Below are 21795 nucleotides of genomic sequence, written 5' to 3' on the forward strand. Positions count from 1 at the left end.
AGAACCCAGTTCACCCACTCTTCTCTAAAACCAAAAGCCAGAAGGATATTCTATAAGAAATCCCAACTCACCCTATCACAAGCTTTGGCCATGTCAAGTTTAATAAACATAGCCTTCTCCTTAGAGGAAGCCATCGAATGAATAGCCTCTATTGCTATCACAACTCCATCAATGATCCGTCTTCCATTAATGAAACCACCTTGCTCCTGAGAAACCAAAGTGCAGAGGAGAGGTTTGAGTTGTTCAACAATCAATTTAGTGATTATCTTGTAGACAACATTACATAGAGCAATAGGCCTGTATTGATCCAAGCTATTAGCCCCCTCCTTCTTAGGAATGAGAGCCAAGAAGGTAGAATTCATAGATTTGAGCATTTGTTTATTCCTATGAGATTCTTGAACCACGTCTAGAAGATCATACTTTATAATCTCCCAAAATTCTTGAAAAAACTCAATAGAAAACCCGTCAGGGCCAGGAGCCTTACCTTTTTTCATTTGAAACACAACCCCCTCAAGTTCAGACAACAAAATGGGGCGCAAGAGAGCATCATTCATTTAAACAGAGACAGGAGGGGGAATACAGTTCAGGATGGCCCTCTCTTCCACCATAGCTTCAGGATCCTCTTTGGTAAACAAATTAGAAAAAAAACTAACAGCTTCCGTAGCAATTTCTTCTTTAGATGAAAGATGAACCCCTTATGAAGAAACGAGAGAGGTAATAGAGTTACCATACATACGAGCCTTAACAGAATTATGAAAAAAAGCAGTGTTTCTATCACCTTCTTGGAGCCAATCCACATGAGACTTTTGTTTCTAGAAAATCTCCTCACGCAACTCTCACTCTTCTAAGTCCTTAAGAACAAGGGACTTGGCCATACTGAGCTCCATAGTCATCCCTTGATCCCTAATTTGACACGTAGCCTCATCCAGCTTGGATTGAGGTGCCATCTTGTGTCTATGCAGGTTCCCAAAACATTGTTTATTCCACCTCTTCAGCCTATATTTTACATGTTGTAATCTCTTCCCAAAGGAGTACATAGCCCGCCCATGGGCAGGCACCCCTTCATACCACCAATCAACCATAAGATCCCTCAATGACCGATCACGAAGCCACATCAATTGAAATTTGAAAGAGGGATTTTTTGAGGTTCTAAAAGATGTAATAGAAAGCTTAATAGGCCAATGATCAGAACCCCTCCAATCAAGAATTTCTGAACTGGTGGACCACCTATCATGCACCCAAAAGCAGGAAACGAAAAATCTATCAAGCCTTTCAGAGATAGCCTCAACACCACTCCTCCTATTATTCCATGTAAAGACACCATTAATTGGCTTCACATCAATGAGATTCAAGAGACCAATATTATCTCTGAGTAAATTTGAGGAAGGATCAAGCCTGAATAACCCACCTCGCTTTTCCTCCAAACTAGTACCGACATTAAAATCTCTAGCCAAAATCCAGGGTAGAAAAGGATCCTGAGCCCGAACAAAATTGATGTGAGCCCAAAGATGAGACTTACCCACAAGATCCGTATGAGCATAAATATTAGAGAAGAGGCATCTTTCTCCTGTCTCAAAGCTAGAAGCGATCATAGAAATGGAAGACCTGCTAGAAAACCACCACAAAGGGGAAACTTTCCTCGGGTTCCAGAAGCAAGCAACCCCCCCTGAACTACCATGAGAGCTCACTCCTTGCCAAAGGCCCTGGGGCCAGACACGGCAAGCACAACTGGCCAAACCATCCACTGAAAGCTTGGTTTCCTGAATAAAAACAACATCAGGAGACTCAGAGTCAATTAATCTATGAACAACCTTTTGTCTGGGGATGCTGTTCAACCCCCTTACATTCCATGATAGCACAATCATTTATGTGGTTGAGAGAAGTGAGAATCAATGGGCTTTATAGACCCCAAATCAACCAAAGTATCACCAATAAGCTTAACCTTTTCCTAATTCGTTTTTCGTCCACTCCTTAAAAGTTTGTCTAAAGAACCCTTTTTGAGGATCTTATGATGCAAGCCTAAAACAAGTGGGGCTTTGTTACTCTTCACTGAACTTGAAGTCACAGTAGTGGAAGGGGGAGTAGACGCCATGACCACTGCACCTTCAGGAACCTATGACTCGCTGAGATCTCTGTTGTCCTGAACATGGGATGGCAAATCCGTAACCATTTGAATATCTTGTTGATTCTCCAAAGATAGGGCCCGACCCTCTTTGTTGGAATCCCCATCCAGCACTTCATGCTGAAATTGGGCACCCAAGGACATTTCAACTAGAGCTCCTTCCTCTTGGACCAAATCCTCTAGAACCTCAAACCTATTTAGGGTGACATCATTTTGCCTATCCAACCAGGTTCTCTTCTTTCCCTTGTCTTTATTTCGAGGTTTCATAGGAATGAAGCCATCTTTATCAGCAGGACCATTAGGCATATGGGCTTTCCCCCTATCTTCCCCCATAACAGAGTGAGGAGGATTGAAAACAATTGGTTTAGAAGATTTATTTCTGGGGCATCTCCGCTGTAAATGACCATATTCATGACAAATTCTGCATCTAAATGGTAGGGTCTCATAGTTCAACTATTGGATCCAAGAAGATGTCCCCAAACAGATTTCCATAGAGTCTGGAAAAGGATTATTTAAATCAACTTCTACACATATGTGAGCGTAGGAAATTACCTCTCGATCTTGAGTTTGTGAAGCCGAACCCACAGGTTTACCAAGAAGTAGTGAGATTGAGTGAAGAATATCTTCTCTCCAGAACTCCAGTGGAAGCCCTGGCAATCGAATCCACACGGGCACACGAGAGGGAAGCTCCTTAGCAGAATTAAAGCCAATATGCCAAGGTTTGATAAAGAGTCCCACCTGGTTGAAAAAATAAGGGCCACCTTCAAAGGCCTTGTTCCTGTCTGCCAGGTTGGAAAAAATAACTAGAAAATAGTTATTGGCTGCCATAAGTAGCTCCATGTCTCCTTCAGGATTCCAGACACGGTGTGCCCAAGACTCTAAAACAGGTATAGAGAGGCGAAGACCGACGAATTTGCATATGAGAGCATGGTTGCACCAATACTCAACATCCTCTGAAATTGGCTCAGGTTGAATAACCAGAACTGGGCGATCTTGGGATCTCTCCAAACAACCATTCACCTTTTTCATGCGAAAAAGGCTCTTTCGAAGAAGAAATTCCTGCCCCTGATTGGGAATGACCAACATGTTCCTTTCCACATGCATGCATCAAATGAGATGGATCCGCCATAGCCAGATCTCCAAAGACCATGTGAGAAGAGGATACTCCTCTATTCTCCATGGATCCAGAGAAAATACCAAAAGAAGAAAAATAAAAGGGGCGGAAAACCCAACCCCAAAACCCCACAAACCCCACAAACCCCAACGACAACACAGAGCATAAGAAACAAAAGAGGGTTGCAAAAAAACCCTGCGGCAACCCAAAAAACCCGACCACGGGCAAGCAAAAGTCGATCCCCAGCAAGCAAGAACTCCCTCCCTTAGAATGAAGCAAGCAGAGTGCAAATTACAGGCTTCCATCGCCCTGATGGTCTTCTTACTCTTCATAGTTTCCCACGGTCGTTCCTGCAGAGGGGAAACCCTACCAGATGTTGAGGCGACCCCAGCGTGTCTTCTCCCTCCTTCGCCTTTTCGGTAATTCTCATGATTGCCAGATTGCACAACCATTTTTTTCTATTGAATCAAATTTATTATAATAAATACTTTAAAAATAATTTAAGTACCTTTAATTAACTTATTATTAATATATTACTTTTAAATTATATTTAATAATTTACATAATATTAAATTAAATATGATATATAATAATAAAAGATTTATTTAATTTAAATATATATTTTTAAACTATTTAACAAACTGTATAAACAATTTTAATGATAAATCATAAAATATATTTCATATTATTATTTCAAAAATCTAAAATACAATAAATTGATTAACAAATTAATATATATCTTTGATTAATTTATTATTAATATACTATATTTCCCCCTTGCCCCTGCTTTGTTTGTCATTGCATCAGATGCCCTTTACTATCTCCTTAGAGATGACACCCTATCCCCCAAAGTCCAAGGCATTATGATGCCGGATGACTCTGAACTGATCAACATCCAGTTTGCTGATGATACCTCATCGTTCCTAAAGCTCTCAAGGCACAATATCGATTCCCTTAATAAAAAACTTGACACCTTTGGTAGAGCATCTGGAGCCCGGATTTCTAGCTCCAAATCCATTCTACTTGGGTGGAAAGACAACCCTCCGGACTGGCTTCACCAGTTTGGATATGCATGGGCAGGACCAAATAAACTAGTTAGATACCTTGGTATTCCCTTTTCTATATCTCCCTCTCTTAGAGACATGTGGAGTTGGGTCAAGGAAAAAATAGACAGAAAACTCAACAAGTGGGACAATAGGGTCCTCTCCCTTGCTGGTAGGATTCAAGTCTACCAAAAAATTCTTTCTTCCTATAGCATATACTATTCCTCTGTGTGGATGTTCAACAACTACCAAGTCTTTGAAATCCAAAAGGCTATCAGACGATTCCTATGGTCTGATGGAAAGGGTAGAAGAAAAGCTCACGGGGTCAAGTGGACCTGGTGTCACTTAGACAAAAAACTTGGTGGGCTGGGCCTTAAGGATCTTAGGCTGCAAGGAATCTCCCTCGTAGCCAAATGGATATTCCACGCACTGGAAGGACAAGAACCTTGGAAAATTGTCATAAAAAGTAACATACAAAATGGTGTTCCCAAAACTGCCAAATCCTGGAAAGCCCTCCCGTTCAGTGACTTGATTGCAGGCGGTTTCCCTGTGTTTGTCCAAGGCACCTAGGTGTTTAAATCCATCTGGAAAGCCGAGAGCATGTCCATGGTCTTATTAACAACTCTAGCATTAACTGTGACAATACCCTCCACAGTGAAAGGTCAATATGGTGGAACCTACATCATAACTCTAAACCCCTTGCTTTAACCCAAGGTTGCTCTGTTAAGCACTGGCACGATAAAGGAATCAAGTATATTATGGACATCCTAGAACACGATGACCTTATCAGCTGGGAGGCTCTTAGCAATAAGTATGATCTCCCTGCATCACATAAGAGGACCTACAACATGATTAAAAATGCATGCACTCCCTTTAATCTCCCTAAGAGCACACAAGTAGACGCTCATAGGTACCTTACATTCCTATGGAAGGATGGCTCCACCCTCCCTAAGATCAAAGCTAAGTCTATCTATACCCTACTCAATAGTGATACCTCGGTGATCGAACATATCAACACTCTGTGGTACGCCAACCATACCCCCCACACTTGGCAGAAAACCTTTGAGAAGCTATGGCGATCCCCCATCCCCCCTAAGGTCAAATGCTTCAGGTGGCAACTTATATTGAACAGACTACCTGCTAGGAATAAATAAACTGCATATGATCGGTGCTTTGTTTGCAAAAAACCTGAGACTGCGTGCCACATTTTCTTTGATTGCCCTTTTGCTAGAGAAATTTGGTTAATGTTTGGAATTTCTATTACAAAATATGTTTACACTCTTGATATAATTACTGGTTTTATTCATGGACTGAGGAAGGATGCTAATCTAGTTTGGCAAATTCTATCTTCTTACATTCTTTGGTTTATTTGGAAACTTAGGAATGAGGAGAAGTTTCAAGGCAATACTAGGGAATGTACTGAGTTTTTAAAAAAACTCACACATTACAAAATTGCTGTGCAGGTTTGCTTTCTGATGAACATTGAGTGGAACAAACTCTTGCGATTCCTTAAAGATGACAGAGCAACCATGTTTGTTTATGAGATGCAAGATGGTTATGAATGGGCCAGGCTTGCAGAGAATCAAACCCCCTTTGATAAAGTAGTAAAGAAGCTGATAAAGGATCTACAGGATAGCAGGCCTCCTCCCTTCAACAAGATAGAGATGTGCTCCCAGATCCTAGCAAGAAAGAAGATGGTATGGATGGAAGGAGTACAAGGTTGGACCACATGGTTGGAGGACCAGGATGAGGTTCTCCAATAGTGTTATACTCTGATGCGTCCCCATATTTTGATATAATTAGGAGATAACTGTATATGCTACTTTCTCTGGTTTCATAGTTTGGCGGTTGAGGCTCTGCCTCCCGCTCTCTTTTTTGTATAAACTCTCTGATTTTGGACTCTCGATATCTAATATAAAAAAATATACTATATTAAAATTTAATAAATTTAATTTTAATATAAAATAAATTAATTTTTTTTTTTAATTTAAATTTAAAACCATTTTTTAATTTAAATAAAGCATATTAAATAAAAAATTATATTTATAATAATCGAATTCATGCATGTTTAGTTTCTCTACAAGTATTATTTTATTATTCTAAATAAAATAGAATCATTGCCACTTGTCTCTCTAAGTATATGAAATTGTTACATCTTTAATGAGAGTGAAAGAATGCAACATTATGATATTGAACAAGTGTGTAGTGTTTGAGTCAAACTCATTGACCCATATTTCATGAGTAGTGGCTCACAAAAAACCATCTCTCGTGAGAATGAATGGTCCACTTAGCACTCATTGCATCTAGGTGATGGTCACAAGAGTGAAACATTGGGACTTTCTAGGAGGTCACCCATCCCACCAACTCAAGTGCGCTTAACCACGAAGTTCCCTCCAAGGTTAAACCCACTTGGTTGCAACCCCATTTGCAAAACCTTCAGCTCCATGTCCTTCTTGACAACTAATAAACATACAAGATAATTATATGATATCTGTCACCATTATTTTACATATATTTTTTTAAAATATAAGTATACTAGTAATAATAAGAATAAAAAGAATTAATTTAGGGCTCTGCTATATTTCGGCTAAAAAAACATCTGACGCCCCAAATACATGCAATCAATCGTTTTGCATCGTATTAAAAAACCCACTAAAACCCTACTTCAAATTTGAGTTAAAAAAACCACGAGAGGTTGTCTAGAGGAGTGAAAAAACGAAAACCAAACTACACCATGCTTCAAATCTGGTTCAAAAGCAAAACCCTGAATTCCAAATGCAGATCCAACGGGCAAAGTTCATATCTTATAATTGCAGCAGATCTTTCCTTAGTTGATACGAGTGATTGATTTGCTGGGATGGGATTTTTTCTGAGTACCCACTTGATAAATAGCAAGTTAATGTAGTGTTTGGTATATGAAATTGCACAGATTAGGGTTACTCGTCTTCAACCATGGCTAGAATCGTTGAAAGACGAACTCAACCTATTAAAGGCAAAAAATTGGCGAAGAAATCTCCCATTCATTTGCCTCGTCCTCCGCCCAAGGTGAACAAAAATAAGAAGAACAAGAGCGGGGGTTCCAAAAAGAGCAGGGTTCCTCGCCTGCCTTTTTCTCTTAAAAAAGAGATAGACATTTTTCATCCCATAAGCAATGATGAAGAAGATCAGAATGATGGAGACAGACTTGATGGAGATGAGTATGAGTATGAGGAGGATTCAGCGCAAGAAGATACCAAAAAAAATAAAAGATATGATCAAGTAGATAATCTTGAGTATGAGTTGCCCTCAGATTTTGAGGTAATTTTTTTTTTTTTTTTTTGTGTAGTATAAGAATTTAAGATTTTTCAGTCAATGATGCATATTTTCTCTCTCTTGTTCGGAAACCTGGTACCTCACTGGAAACCTTTAGCTTAAAAGTCACAATCTGGGGGCATCAACTGGCCTCAAAATTGGATGTCAATTTTACATATTAGGCCACGTTTGTATTCTACTGGGCTCGCCCAATTAGCGTGGGATGACACAGTTTGTTTTTCACACCATTTTATTTCTTCTTTTTTTTTTCCTGTGGATTTGGGCTAGATATTTAATTTTTCTGCATTTGTCATTCTTGTGGGCTTAGGTCAGTTGAATTAGTTTTTAATTATTGCGGCAGATGACTCTTTTTTCTAATAGCAAACGCCGTACATCTCTAAAATTCCAAGACTAGTAAAACTATGATTACAACTAAATTATTGTTTTCCAGCCATTAGGTAGATTGCCGTCTGATAGGATTATTTCTTTTCTTAAGGGATATTGCGTGTTCACCTTGAGATGTGGGGTAATGGGAACTGGCACAGGTGTTGGTGAATGAATAAGGGTATGGTGATGTTATGGAAAAATAAAGTTGCAAGAAAATGTGGATATGTGGATGTAGATAGAAATGGGGGATGCGGTACTTGTTTCTATGATGGCGTTGTCTGCTGACTATGGTAAATTGCAATATTTATACTGCTGTGAATTAGGCACTGTGAACGCACTGTCAAGCTTAGAACTTTTCTTAACCTAGAAGCTATGTTCAGTTATGCTAATAGAAATTGCAATGCAACGAAATTAAACTATGATACACTCAAAGATAATACAAGATTTACTCTTTGAAATCTTTTCTTATAAAAGTTTAAAACCGAGCAAAAACACAGCACCTCTTACTATATTACAAATAGAGTGAATTTCTCCTGTGCTCAACCTACTTCTTCAAGCTATGCTTCGACTGTACTCTCTTCTTCAACCCATTTACTTCTCAACTACTATATCCAAGAGCTTGTATTTATAGGCAATGCTTGGTCAAACTACCAAGTGGTAATACAAATACATGTGCAAAAACTACCCATGCAAACCCATCCACCCCACTCGTGAAAACATGCAAGGGGCTCATTGAATCCAATTCCTCATGCATGAACCTTGTAGACCTAGAAACGTGGAAGACAATAGGTGGTGTATCTCTCTCCATTTTCTGGGCAACAATGAATCCAACTTCCCACCTTGCAAGATTCCCTTGAAAGGGTTAAAAATAGGAGTCAAAGATGCCTTAGTAAGTTCTCCATCATAGATGCCCTTACAATGTAACTCTTGTGTCGTAATGCTCTTACAAAGGGGGCTCAATTATCAAGATTAATGTCAATATAAGAATTCAAAATTCTCTCTCCAAGTGTGGTGCCCAAATTTACGTTAATGGATAACTTTCAAATATCTATGCAAGATATACAACACCTTACATACAATCTCCCACTTGTCGTCTACAAAAAACATGGATGAAGAGCAAGGGTATCAATCTCCGTTGCTTTCTTGTACCAAGAAGAGTTTCTAACACTCATTGGCTTCTTCAGGCATCTGCTCAAAGCTACCATTGCATGGACAATGTCTAGTCTGGTATACACCATGGTAGTATGGCTCATGCAGTCAATATCCTGAAGACCTCTTGATTTGAATACCTTCTTAATAGGTTTTATTCTAGTATACAACTTATGATTTTCAGCGTCATGAACCATGGAAGTATCAGATCTATCTCTTATAATGCTTGCAACCAATTGGAAAAAAGTACCTGTATGGAATCCTTTTGTCAACATCTTGTGGGTTTATATGAGTATAATCTTCCAAAAGTTATTGATCATTTAGGTTTCAAACCAGGGTCTAGGTCTTACTGGGGAGTGGCTGAAAGTTATTTTGGCTTTCAAGGTTTATATTCTATCTTATTGAAACTTTTGTGTATGGCAAGATTGCTTGCAAGCTGTTTGACAAAGTTTGTGGTTAGAAGAGTGGAGCCATGACCAAGCTTTGGAAGCGGAACACACATCTTCAGTCTTGTACAGTTCATAAAAAATGTATGAGATTGTTCATGAAAGAAACAACTTCCTCTTTTCCAAGAGTAATGTTATACCTTGTGTGATGGCCTATCCTATTTCGAAGAGAGGAATATACGATCTAGGGCCCTGCTCCTATGCCTTCCATTTACAAATGGAGCCCTCTTTCTGATCAAAAGTGACAATAAATGAATACATGCTACATGTGTTGCCTTCTAATTCCCTTGACTCCCACTCTCTTGCAGTGACTCTTCTTCCACCTTCCTTGCAGAAGCATTCTTCAGACAGATGGTGAGAGCTCATATTCGTGACTGAAATGTTTCACAAGTATCTACTTTGCAATCTATGCAAGTAGTCCCTCCAAGAATCAAAAGATACGGCCTTACCATTATCTACTTCCAATAGTGGTTAGGATACATGTGACATGCTCTTTCCTTCTTGATATTTGTGTCTTTGTATGCTCTTCTTCTTTTCTTTTAGCTTCGGCTGCCTTTGCTTGACTTGGCCATTCTTAGGTGAAGATGAATATGAAGATGAAGTTCACAGCAATCGTTATCCCAATGTCCACTAACCTTGCAATAGCTGCAATAACTATGGCCTGACATGTTTTCAAATCATGTGGTTTCTCACTTTCTTGGAGTGTGCTTAGACTTTTCTCTTTTGCATGCTAGTTGAGTGGTTCCATCTTTGTCCAACTTTTGTAAATATGTTGGGACCTTTAACAATGATTTGCTTTCACTTGCACATGCTCACACAATGATTGCTCTTATCTAATAAGATCTTTCTGCCTATAACATGTATAGATGATGGAAGATTTGTGTCTGCACCTTTCCTTCATACCTTGATGCTTGCTTACTACCTTTCAGGGACTACCAAGTGGTGAAGTTGGAGTGCTATCTCTCCACTTCCTCTTTACTTATTCTACCATTTGTTTGTAAATGCTTCTTTGCCCTCCTGAGGCAGAACCATGTCCTTTGCTTCTTGTGCTTGCTGTCCACTTCTTGGTGAAACATTACAATCATTTTGGGCTTTGCAAAGATTCAGTGAGCAATGCTATTACCTTCACTGGGATGAATTTGATGTGAAGGTGATTGGAGTCTTCACCTTTACAAGCTTGCCTTGCTTTGGTTGTTTTGGAGTATCCTCCAACCTCACTATCATCAAACACAAGGCCACCAAATGGTGGTCTTTTCCCAACCTCAATGGGTATGAGTATTCCTTGGCCATCCTTTGCCATCATATCCCATCTTCATTAAAAGCTTAGAGTTGACTACTTTTGTGTGTGTCTAAAATTAACCAAGGAACTTATTAGATTTCACAATGGAGGTTTTGTTGAACAAGAAGGTGCTTACCTTGACTTCCTCACTCTTTGATGGACCTTTATATGTGACGATATTCCTTGGAGTACAGCCACTTTTCTTCTTTTTTGTTTTTTCACAATCTTTGCGTAGATTTGTCAATGCTGCCTCCTGTGCATCCACTTCTTGTAGCACAACTTGCATTAATTGAGAATTTGAATTTCTTTTCTATTTTACCTGTCTTAGCAAGATATACTTCTCCTCATTTGTAAACAATATTAATCATTATTTGTTCCATGCCATCTTGCAAATCAACAAGATTGGTCATAATTGCACTCTTAAACTCTTCTAATTAACACTTAAACTAATCTTCTTGCTGTTGATTTTATAATAATTTTGTCTGTGTTATTGAACAAAAATCTGTGTCTAATTCTTCTCCATGAGGTAGCATCTGCTTCCTGTGGGAAAAGTGCCAGAATTGTAATATTCATGAACTTCAGGATCCCATTTTTTTCTTTCACTGTCATGTATAAGGTTATATTGAAGGTTTTATTAACTTTTATCTATGGTCATGGTCAGCATCCCTTTTCTTCATTAGCATCTTCAAGTTTCTATTGAAGTCTACACCCATGATCACCATCTGTGATGCACGTTCATTATTCAGTTTGTTGTGGAATTACACTATGTATTCTGCATCCCTAGCCCATAATAAATGCTGGAACCTTTTTCCTAAAATTTTGACTTGTTTTTGATCCAGCTGGTTCAAGGTCATTCTTCGTTTTTTCTGACATGTCTGCATTCCATAAGGCAATTGGAACTCCCAGAAATCCCTGTTCTTCAACAAAGGAAGACATAGTGGAAGCTCAGATGTTCTTGAAGCTTATTATATGTGCTTTCTAATGCTCTGGTATCTTTGTCTCATATTAATCCCATGACTGGTTTATATTATACATCGTTATGTTCAAAATTATTTTATTTTCAGGGGAGCACAAACCCTTTGAACTCCATGTGATGAATTATTTTGTGGAGCTTGACCTTATGACACATTTCATATATCACAATTTTGCTCGTTATCCTGTTGCTAGAGCATCCTTAGTTTTTTGATGCAACTTAATTGCCTTTGAAGTCCTTCCTTTAGTATCTATACTTTCTAGTTCTCACATTTGTATTTCAGGCTTTTAGGAGCTAACAAATGCCTTTTGACCATTTAATTCTCGTTTATACTCATTGACTCCTCTACCTGTTGCCCTTTCTCAATATGTTCTCCATGCTTCTCTCTCATCGTTCAGGTTCTCCCTATATATTTTGTTTATCCTACAGAATAGAGTCTGCAGGTGATCCTTAAGAGCTACATTTATGTCTTACCCATACTCCATGTTCTACTGGAAGTCTTGTCAAACCTTATTCCTTCTCGTTCTTGGAAAACAATTCTGTTAAAATTTGCCTCTTCATAACACAATCTATAGTAAAGCTGACAAATGTCTTCTGTAGTCGAAAGTTTGGATTTCTAATAGAGTCACATGGATTAATTTTTATTGCTTTTAGAAGGTCAGTATAGCAGCTCAAACATGTATCTTTGTTTATGCAACCATATGATCCGTCATCTTAATAACACTGACTAACAATTAATTCCAATGATGAGGATCCCGCAGTTGTGATGGTAGAATCGAAGTTTCATTTGTAATCGGAATTGTTTAGGTTCTTATGGGCTACCTCATGTTGTTTAACCAAGTAGTTCTTTTTTATGCTTTTCAATTCCTCCATCTGCTGTTCTCTCTATAAATTTACCATCTCTCTCTTTCTGGTTGGGCTTTTGATGTATATTTTGTTTATCCAACATAATTGATTCTGCAGGTGATCTTTTAGGGTTTACAGTTCTGTCGTCTTATCCTCCATACTGTACCGGAGGTGTTCTGAAACCTTATTCCTTCTTGTTCTTGAAAAAAATTGCTGTTAAATTGGTTTTGGGTGACAAAAACTTTAGTATAGTTGAGGTCCTCTGTAGTTCAAACTTTGGATTACTAATAGAGCTACATGGAATAATTTATACTGCTTTTGGAATGTTAATATTTATAGCAGATTCAACATTTATCTTTGCTTATGCGGCCATCTGATCTGCCATCTTAACAATATTCTACAGCTGACTACATAATTTTGATATCTAAGGATCCCAATATTCTGCTGTCGGAATGGAAGTTTCATTTATATTTGAAATTTGAGTAGTAGTTTTGTTTTCCATCAGAGGATTAAATTTGAATGTCTGTAGATGCAAGTTTAAACCTGTCTGAGCCAGATGATCTTTGCAGGTGTTGTTTGCCACTTAACTAAGGTTTTGGATTCATAATTGTGCACGGCTGCAATCCATATAGAGCTGACCTATCAGACCGAGATTTTCTGTTCCCTGTATGTAGTTTAAAATTTTCATCTCTTTGCTACATTCTCTGATCTCTTTTCACAATATTTTCATGCAAGTGATAAGAGAGGCTCTCAGTCATGGTAAGGTCAGTGATTCATTAGCGTTACTTTATATGAAGGTCCACCTGCTCTCATTGGGCAGTTGCTGCTTTGTAATCAGATTAATTCTAGTGTTTTTCTGACTAGTATGAATATTGTAATAAATAATTTATTAAACGCTGGTGAAGAATCTTCCATTTTTTTGATAATAAGTAAAATTAGCATTTCGATAATGCCAAAGAAAGGATTGGAATAAATCCGACTTAAAGTTGGACCTTTGGAAGTTATTAATCTTTGATATCTTGGTCAGTTGCATGAACTTATTTGCAATCATAAACTACCAATTCAGTATGGTTTGCCAGCTTCCTACCTTGAAATTTCCTTATGTTGCTTGGGGGTTGTGATGGCAGCTATTATGACCATGTTTGTAATAAATTCATTGTTCTTTATACTTTTTGGAAATTTGAAATTTCCATTTGGGATCCAAAAATATTCAATTGGCCAATGTTGAAAGCATCCATGCATGTGGAGCACTTAATTTTTCTTTTCCTTTTCGCAAATAACTAGCCTAGTTTCAGCAATATGTCCTTTTGTCATGATTATGCCTCCCAAATATTGCATACTAACATGTTCTTTTTAAATTGCGTTATCCTTGCTATTGATTTTGTTATTATTATTTTACCATTTTAAGCTATAATACCCTGCTTAGTAATAATATTTTATGTCAAATTCTTTCTTGGTCACTGCATAAGCCTACTTTACCCATTGTGCCATTCTTATTTGAGATTTTTCATATTTCTTCTAGATGATATTCTTTCTTAAACACTGACAGGTTCTATCATTTGCTTGTCTGTAGGATGAGGAAATCGATGAAGATACTGTATTTGGTCGTGAAGATCTTGATCATTCAGAAGATGATCTTGATGCAAAAGGGATGATAAAAGTGGATCAGAAGGGAAAACAGACATCGCGTGTGGTTTTCAATAGTGATGAGGAAGATGGAATGAGTGAATCTGAGGAACTAAGTGGAGAAGGCAAACTTGGGCTTGAGAGTGATGAAGAAGATAATGAGCAGGATCAAGTGGTTGCTAGAAGGAAACAGCAGGGAATTTTATCAGACGAAGAAGAAGAAGAAAATGAAGAGGAAGAAGAAGAAGGGCAAGGAGAAGAAGATGATGATGAGAAGCATCAGAAAATGCTCCAAGATGTTACAGGAAGGGCTTTGGATGCCTTTGAAGGTAACTACATCACTATATATTTGTACACTACAATAAAATTCCGCAGATTAAAGCTTCATTCCCCACTTTAAAGATTACTATATGATTCTTGATCTCTCAGATGTTGAAAAGATCAATTCTTACAGCTTACAAGTTCTGATTTTGGACTGCTTCTGATCAGGTATGAAAAGGAAGAAAAAAGTTGTTATTTCTGAGGCGTATCCAGAATCTGAATATAACCTGGACCTAAAAGCATCTCGTCTGACTGAAAGTCTGAGTGTTCAGGACCTGATGGCCCCTCTTTATGGGAATTCAGGCTTTGGATCACTTAGAAGGAGGATGCATCAACTAGAAAAAAATGCTATTCCCGTACAGGCACCATTACCTAAGGTTGTACAGGCAAGATTGGAAAGAAAAGCAGCTTATGCAAATGCAAAAGAAGAAATTAAGAAGTGGCAGCCACTTGTAAAAAGGAATAGAGAGGCATCAATCGTCAACCTTGCTAAGAAGGTAGATGTAGGGAAAAGTGGCACAGGGGCTATAGCTTTTGCTTTCAAGCCAACAACAGATTTGGAAAAAGATATTGCCTCGTTGCTACAGGATGCAGGTGTGGTTGAAGCTCAGACAAAAGATGGAGCTGAATTGCTTGAATTAAATAAGGCATGCAATTTTATGCTATTTCTGCTATTTATCTGTGTATATGTTAATTTTGTTCGTGACTTGGAAAAGAAATTTCTCATTAAATTTTACAGATATAAGTTCTTACATGTTAAAATTATGTTCTTTTTTTTTCATTGTATTCCAGTTATGCATGTAAATGCTAGAAGTTCCTTAATCTTTATTTTTAATATGCATGTGACATGTTGAAATTTAACTTTATTAATTGTGAAAAGCTTGATGGTTTGAACTTTTGAAGGTTACTCTTGAAGAAGTACGGGAACGACAGGGCCGACTTGCAAAAATGCGGAGCCTTATGTTTCGCCATGAGTTGAAAGCAAAACACATTAAAAAAATAAAGTCTAAGACATATCACCGCCTGTTAAAGAAGGAAAGACGAAAAGCTGGATTAGGAGACACATCTAATGATCCTGAAGCTGCAAAGGAATATGCTATGAAGCAGGAATTCAAGCGTGCTGAGGTACTCAAATAAAACTTTCATAATTTTGAAATTTTCCCTGCTACTGAATGTCTAAAGGTGCTTATGGTAGCATATTTTGTTATGGAGTACAGGAACGCATGACGTTGAGGCACAAAAATACATCAAAGTGGGCAAAGAGAGCAGTAAAGCGTGGACTACAGATACAAGATGAGGGGACTAAAGCTGCCTTAGCTGAGCAACTACGTATGAACACTCTTTTGACAAGGAAAATTCATTCTATGAATGATGATAGTAGCAGTGATGAGAGCAGCAGTGAAGATGACTACAATGCAGAAATTCTTCCTGGCTCAGATGGTAAATTGAAATCCCATATTATAGCAAGGGCCAAAGAGGATACATTGAAGGTCTTGGAAGGTGAAGAGGAAGACATTCCAAAATCAGGGATTCTTTCTCTACCTTTTATGGTAGGCTTCCTCCATAGTCTCTGCCATTACGAGGTTTTTTTCAAAGTTGCATTCTATAATTAATATGATACTTTTGAAGCAGATTGAATTTAACTATTGCTTGCTAATTTAGCTCAGTTGTTGCCTCGTTTTTCTGAGATACTTTTTTTAGTTTTTGAGATAACAAATTATTCTTTTGTCGCCTGAAACTTTGTAGGCATAGCTACTGGCATTTGTTATTAAATAAATTTTAGTTTTGGATAGCTTTTGTATATTTTTGGCAAATAAATAGTTATGTAGATATAACAAGATATCTGTATGGATTACTTGGGAATATATGTATGCTAATGAGCTAAATCATTACCTCTGGATTTGTTCATTTTTGTAGACAATAGATCACGAATGGTGGAAATCAATAAGCTCAGGAACTGTGACAAGGATAGCACCATGAAATCCTATCATTTGCCTTTCTAGAATCAGAGAGCAAAAAATGCACAGGTTATATCAACTTAAATAGATTAAATTTGCTGAATAATCTTACATTTCAATACATATCCTTATGAAGCCATCACTTCATTCTTCCCATGCAACCAACCCAAATACCAAGCTAATAATAACAGTACATAACTCACTGACAAATGCCTAACACCCTACAATAAAATAAATGACAAGGCATATTGTAAAGAATAATAGGTTACAGAAAACCTATGCTTTAACACAACTTAAAACACTTTTGGATCACAAGGTTACAACAATCCCCTCTCGATCCAAAAAAAATAACCCAGATGATCTGGAGCATCTATGGATTTGGTCAACCACCCAACCCTGCAACTCGGAAACTCTGTCCTTTATTTTCTGCTAGTAATCAACTTGTGTTGACACGTGTATGCATCCTTCCTGATGCCTGAATTTTTTTTCCACATTCTGCAGTGAGCAATTTTGTCAATCTTGTACATCCAGTGCCTTCCTAGCATGATCATATTGAAGACCATAACAACTTGCCGCTAACCATCCATAGTGTTTGCAATGTGAGCAAGATATGTTATTGCCCAATCACAATGGCCACAGGGGAATTCCATTGAACCTGTAGTAAATCAAATTACTTGACACCGTCATCAATTGTTGAGACCGCACAAAACCATCACAATAATTTTCTGACCATACTGTCAGTCAACAACAAATGTTGATGGTACAAAATAAGAAACCACTTTTAGACTGATCATGAAGATTACGTTTACCCTCTATCACTCATGAGATGGGAAATACAACTTCAGCACTTGTCAGATTCTTGCTTTGCATCAACACTCAAAAATCAAAACCAAAAACCAAACACAACATTGGTAATGTTGAACACCACACACAGTGAAATGTCAAAATTGTAATGACACGCCAAGTTAGAACTGCAACTACCATACTGAAATACCAAAATAATGCTAAAAATAAGAAAAACATCCACTCAAATAAAAACTGCCTTTCAAGCAGTATAACCAATCTTTGTGCAAGAAGCTAAGTTGAGATGTTAATGGTCCATCATCCTACATTTTGACCCCTCTATATCCTATCCACCAGATGCAACACTAAAAATACTGATAGCAGAAATTATAAGTGACATGATAAAAGTTTTCATTTTAAAGGTATCTGGTTCAACTGAAAGTACATCAATAACCTTATTGTACTGATTATAAAGAGCTCCTTATGTCACCATTTACAGCAAATATCTTAAAAAAAACTCAACATAGGTATCCCGCTGGAGTAGATTTTTTTTTAAAAAATGCTGGAATTTTTTAGAAGTGTTCCGCAGAAACTTGTGGAAATGGGCAGAATATGTTGCTCCAGTTGAAAATGCGGAAAGAAAATAAAAATAATAATTGAACAATCGAAGATTCAAAAATGTTGCTCCAGTCACGAAAATTAACTGAGGTTGTCACCCAAATGACTGTGAAATCGTTTGAGTCACAGGTAGGGTTTTGAAGCGAAAAATGGCATTTGAAACCTCGTGAAATTGCATCAAAACCGCATGCGAAATCGCACCATAACCGTGTGTGAAGCCGTGCCTGCATTTCCAGCGAGTTCACTGTGAGTTTTCTGGCGAGTTGGGTGAGTTACCTGGCGAGTTTTTTCCCTCTGCACAGGTGCGAGTAAACTCGCAAGTGGCTTGGGAAGGGGTTTTGAGCACGATTTTTCACAGACTTGGCGAATACTCACTGAATCTGCAAACTATGGTTGCAACACATTACATTTGGGATTTGCAAGGTTTACAAGACCTAGTTCTAGCATGAAGTGCATTTAAATCAGAATTCAACAAACTTTGCTTTCATTAGATTTTGCAATGTAGGGAAGAAAAATGCTATGCACAGCATACTTTACATCAATGTGTATGGCATGGTAGAGGAAATGTATGTCAGGCATAAAAAAATAAATAAAAAAGTTGCGACAAACAAGATTGGCCTGCTTGCTGGCATGCCCTGTAATTTCTGCAAGCTCTTTATGCTGCACAGCCTATTTGTACACTCGTCCACACTTAATTGAAATCCATGGTATCACACATCCAAAATTTAACATAGGTTTTCCAACTTCAACATCCAAGACAGATCTTCAATTGTGTCTTTCAATGCTTGATCCACAAGTATAATATTTCCAAGTAAGACATATACCTTTTTCATTCATGCATCTTTGAGTGGGATTCATTGTTGAACAATGGACAACCACCAATTATTACAACGGATCGAAGGCAGAAATGAAGCTGAAGGTTTTCAGGACAGATCATTGGGAGTAAGTCACAAGGTTCGAATTAGATTTTGAATAAAATTCGAGGAGGAAAATAAAAAAAAAAAAATTCGGATTAAATTCGTCTTATATAAATTTATTTATAAAAATATAAATAATAAATATTTAAAATAATAAATTAAAAAATAAAATAATATTATATTAATTTGAATATATTATATATTATGTTAAATTTTAAAATATTATAATATAAGTAAGTTTAAAATTTTAATTTATTTATTATTACTATATAAATCATAAATATATCAAATATACAACTATAATATATATATTTGAATAACTATTTTAGATATGCGTAGTAGGATGACATCTTTAGACATTTTTTACATGTATATTAATCTACATAAGACTTTCTCAACATAGGAAAACTCTAATACGATTTAAATTAACATCAGACATTTAAGAAATATTAAAAATGCCGAATCGCTTTGATGCACAAAACTTTCTTTCGCTTATGTTCCGCGGCTCCACCTATGCACAGACCTTGGCCTTGCTTGAGTATGACTGCCGGTGATAATTTGTTAATCTTGACCCCCCAATCCCTGCCAGAGGGATTTCTATGTCTGTGCCTGGAACTGCCCAAATGGGGAAAACACTGAATAGAAGTGGTAAAAAAACGTTTTTTTGAGTACAGTTCATTGAAAAAAAAATTATGCACTATACTTGGTCGAATATGAGACGAATTTTAAGTCATGTTTTGAAGTTCGCTGAATTTCGAACTTCATGGTTGAAATTCGGCGAAGCTTGTGACTTAGATTGGGAGAGACAATTGAGAAAACTATCAGCACAATTGCTGAAGGCCGAGCCTGGTACACTTTCTTCCATAAACTGCTGCTTCAACCTCCATCAATCCTTAGGCAGCTTTGATATCACTTGCACGACCAGAGAGTAAAAATTTATTCATGCTATAAGAATATAATAGATTAAATTTGCCTGGATAATCTTATATTTCAATACATAAGGTTAATTCTTAATTTATCCTGTACCAACCAATTCAACAAGCAAACTTAATTACAACATTAACTGCAAGGTTGCATAACTCGTTAATAAATACCTAACACCCTGCAGCATAACAAATGACATAACATATTATACGAACAATGTGTTATAAATAACCTATTAACACAAACATAAATGATACACTTTTGGTGACAGGGATCTAACACCCTTGGCTACTTACTGAAGATCTGGTTCTAACAGCCTTGTCTACTCTCTGAAGACTTGATTGTTTTGACCTGACCGTGGCTCAAGGAAAACTGTTGAAGAGACACTATTATATATCTGTTATTATACACTCCTCTTTTTAAAATCACTTTCTATTCATATGCTAAAGCTCAGCAGGTAGTTTATTTTTATGTGGATGTTTTTCACACGATTCTTGTGATATACACTGGGATGTTGGTTACTATGAAATAGTTAAATCCTATCTGGTGGGAAAAAATTCAAAGATATTTGATTGATGTTCATACACATTGGATCAACTGGTCTTATGAGCTTGCATGGTTTTATCTAATCAATACAGAGTTTTAGGAGGTTTTGAACCAAATACAGGGAAATCTAGGTTGGATTAAAAAAATTGTATACATTTTAGAGCCGTTCTTAAGCTAGAAGCCATGATTCAAAGTTTGGAAAAGACAATTAAATATAAGAGTATATCTATGCCTTGGCTAGAAGTTTCGTCATGACAAATCACCTCTAGCTTTCTGCCTAAACTTCTTCTTGCCTTGAATGAATTTTTCTAAATGTTTTTCCATACAATTAATTTAATAATTAAGCTTACCTTTTCTAGCTTTTTGCTTACTCAGAATTCTTTTATTTCTATTTTTTGTCATACAATTGTTGTTTTTATTTTGCAATTTTGTTTACCTGCATATTTTACTTTTACCAACCTTAATTAGCCATCATTTTTAGGTCCATCATTGCACATTATTGCTTGTCATCACTTGGGATTGGCTCAATTATTTTTGTTGCATGGTCTATTGTTCCCTTTTGTACAGAATAATGCTTTGTGCAAAATTCTACATACTACTTTTCATTGATATCTTGTCTTCTGCTAAAACTGTCTTTGGCCAACGTTTCTTGTTCATCGATGATTGTCATCGTATTCTTTTCCTTTGTTATCTTCTGCCAAAATGTTCTTGTCATTGTTTTTTCTTTCTGATCTTTATATTCATTTGCTTTGCCATGTTCTAGTACACTTTTTTGCTCAATTCTCTTAACATAACTTAGAGATGTGTAGCACATAGCACAGATGCTCTTTTTCTTAAATGCCATTTCTGAGGGTTCCTATTTGGCTGAAGAGGCCTTATATGTTCACCCAGTCTCATTCCTTTGCCAGGCATTTCACTCCAGTGCAGCAGAATGCAGCTGGAATGAAATCCTGATAGATGGTGTGAAACATTGGATATCTTGTCAAACAATATAATCAATTTTTCACTTATATTAATAATCTTCCTTTTTTCACTTGATTCCTCTCATATCTTTATTGTATCATTTATTGTTTGTTTTTAATTCCTCTTTTGACTCCATCCTATAAGTATGTTGGATACATTAATATTTGATTTATTTGGTTGAATAGCACCACCCGTTTGTTTTGAAAATATTCAAATATATCCTATCTTAGCAAAATTTTTTGAGCCAACCCCAGTCAAAACTGTTAGAAACTTGCATAGAGTTGTCATGATTTCTTAGTGGTCTTCTCATCACGTCAAATTTCATCTGCTTTTCAAAGCATTATTCAATTCTGTTTGTATCATTCTATGGATATGACATCTTGTCTTCGAACAGCAATTTTTCTGTTATGTTGTTGAGCTGTTTGATTACCTTGTCCGGGCAACAGCACTCAGTAAAGGTACTTTAAGGGAATAGCATTAATTTTAGGA

At 37.0% G+C, this 21795-nt stretch overlaps 1 protein-coding gene across 2 annotated transcripts in view; it reads left to right on the forward strand.

The window, feature by feature from the left end:
• The first annotated feature begins 6906 nt into the window (after positions 1–6906).
• The window catches only part of LOC131034531 (uncharacterized protein C57A7.06), a 41303-nt gene continuing 26414 nt past the window's right edge, over positions 6907–21795 (forward strand). For both annotated transcript variants that reach the window (XM_057966034.2, XM_057966033.2), the window contains exons 1-5: positions 6907–7576; positions 14224–14605; positions 14766–15244; positions 15501–15722; positions 15815–16147. In XM_057966034.2, coding sequence (XP_057822017.2) covers positions 7232–7576; positions 14224–14605; positions 14766–15244; positions 15501–15722; positions 15815–16147 — 1761 coding nt within the window. In that variant the 5' untranslated portion in view covers positions 6907–7231. The remainder of the gene's footprint in view (positions 7577–14223; positions 14606–14765; positions 15245–15500; positions 15723–15814; positions 16148–21795) is intronic.

The sequence above is a fragment of the Cryptomeria japonica genome, chromosome 2 (genome assembly GCF_030272615.1).
Source record: "Cryptomeria japonica chromosome 2, Sugi_1.0, whole genome shotgun sequence".
Lineage (NCBI taxonomy): Eukaryota > Viridiplantae > Streptophyta > Pinopsida > Cupressales > Cupressaceae > Cryptomeria > Cryptomeria japonica.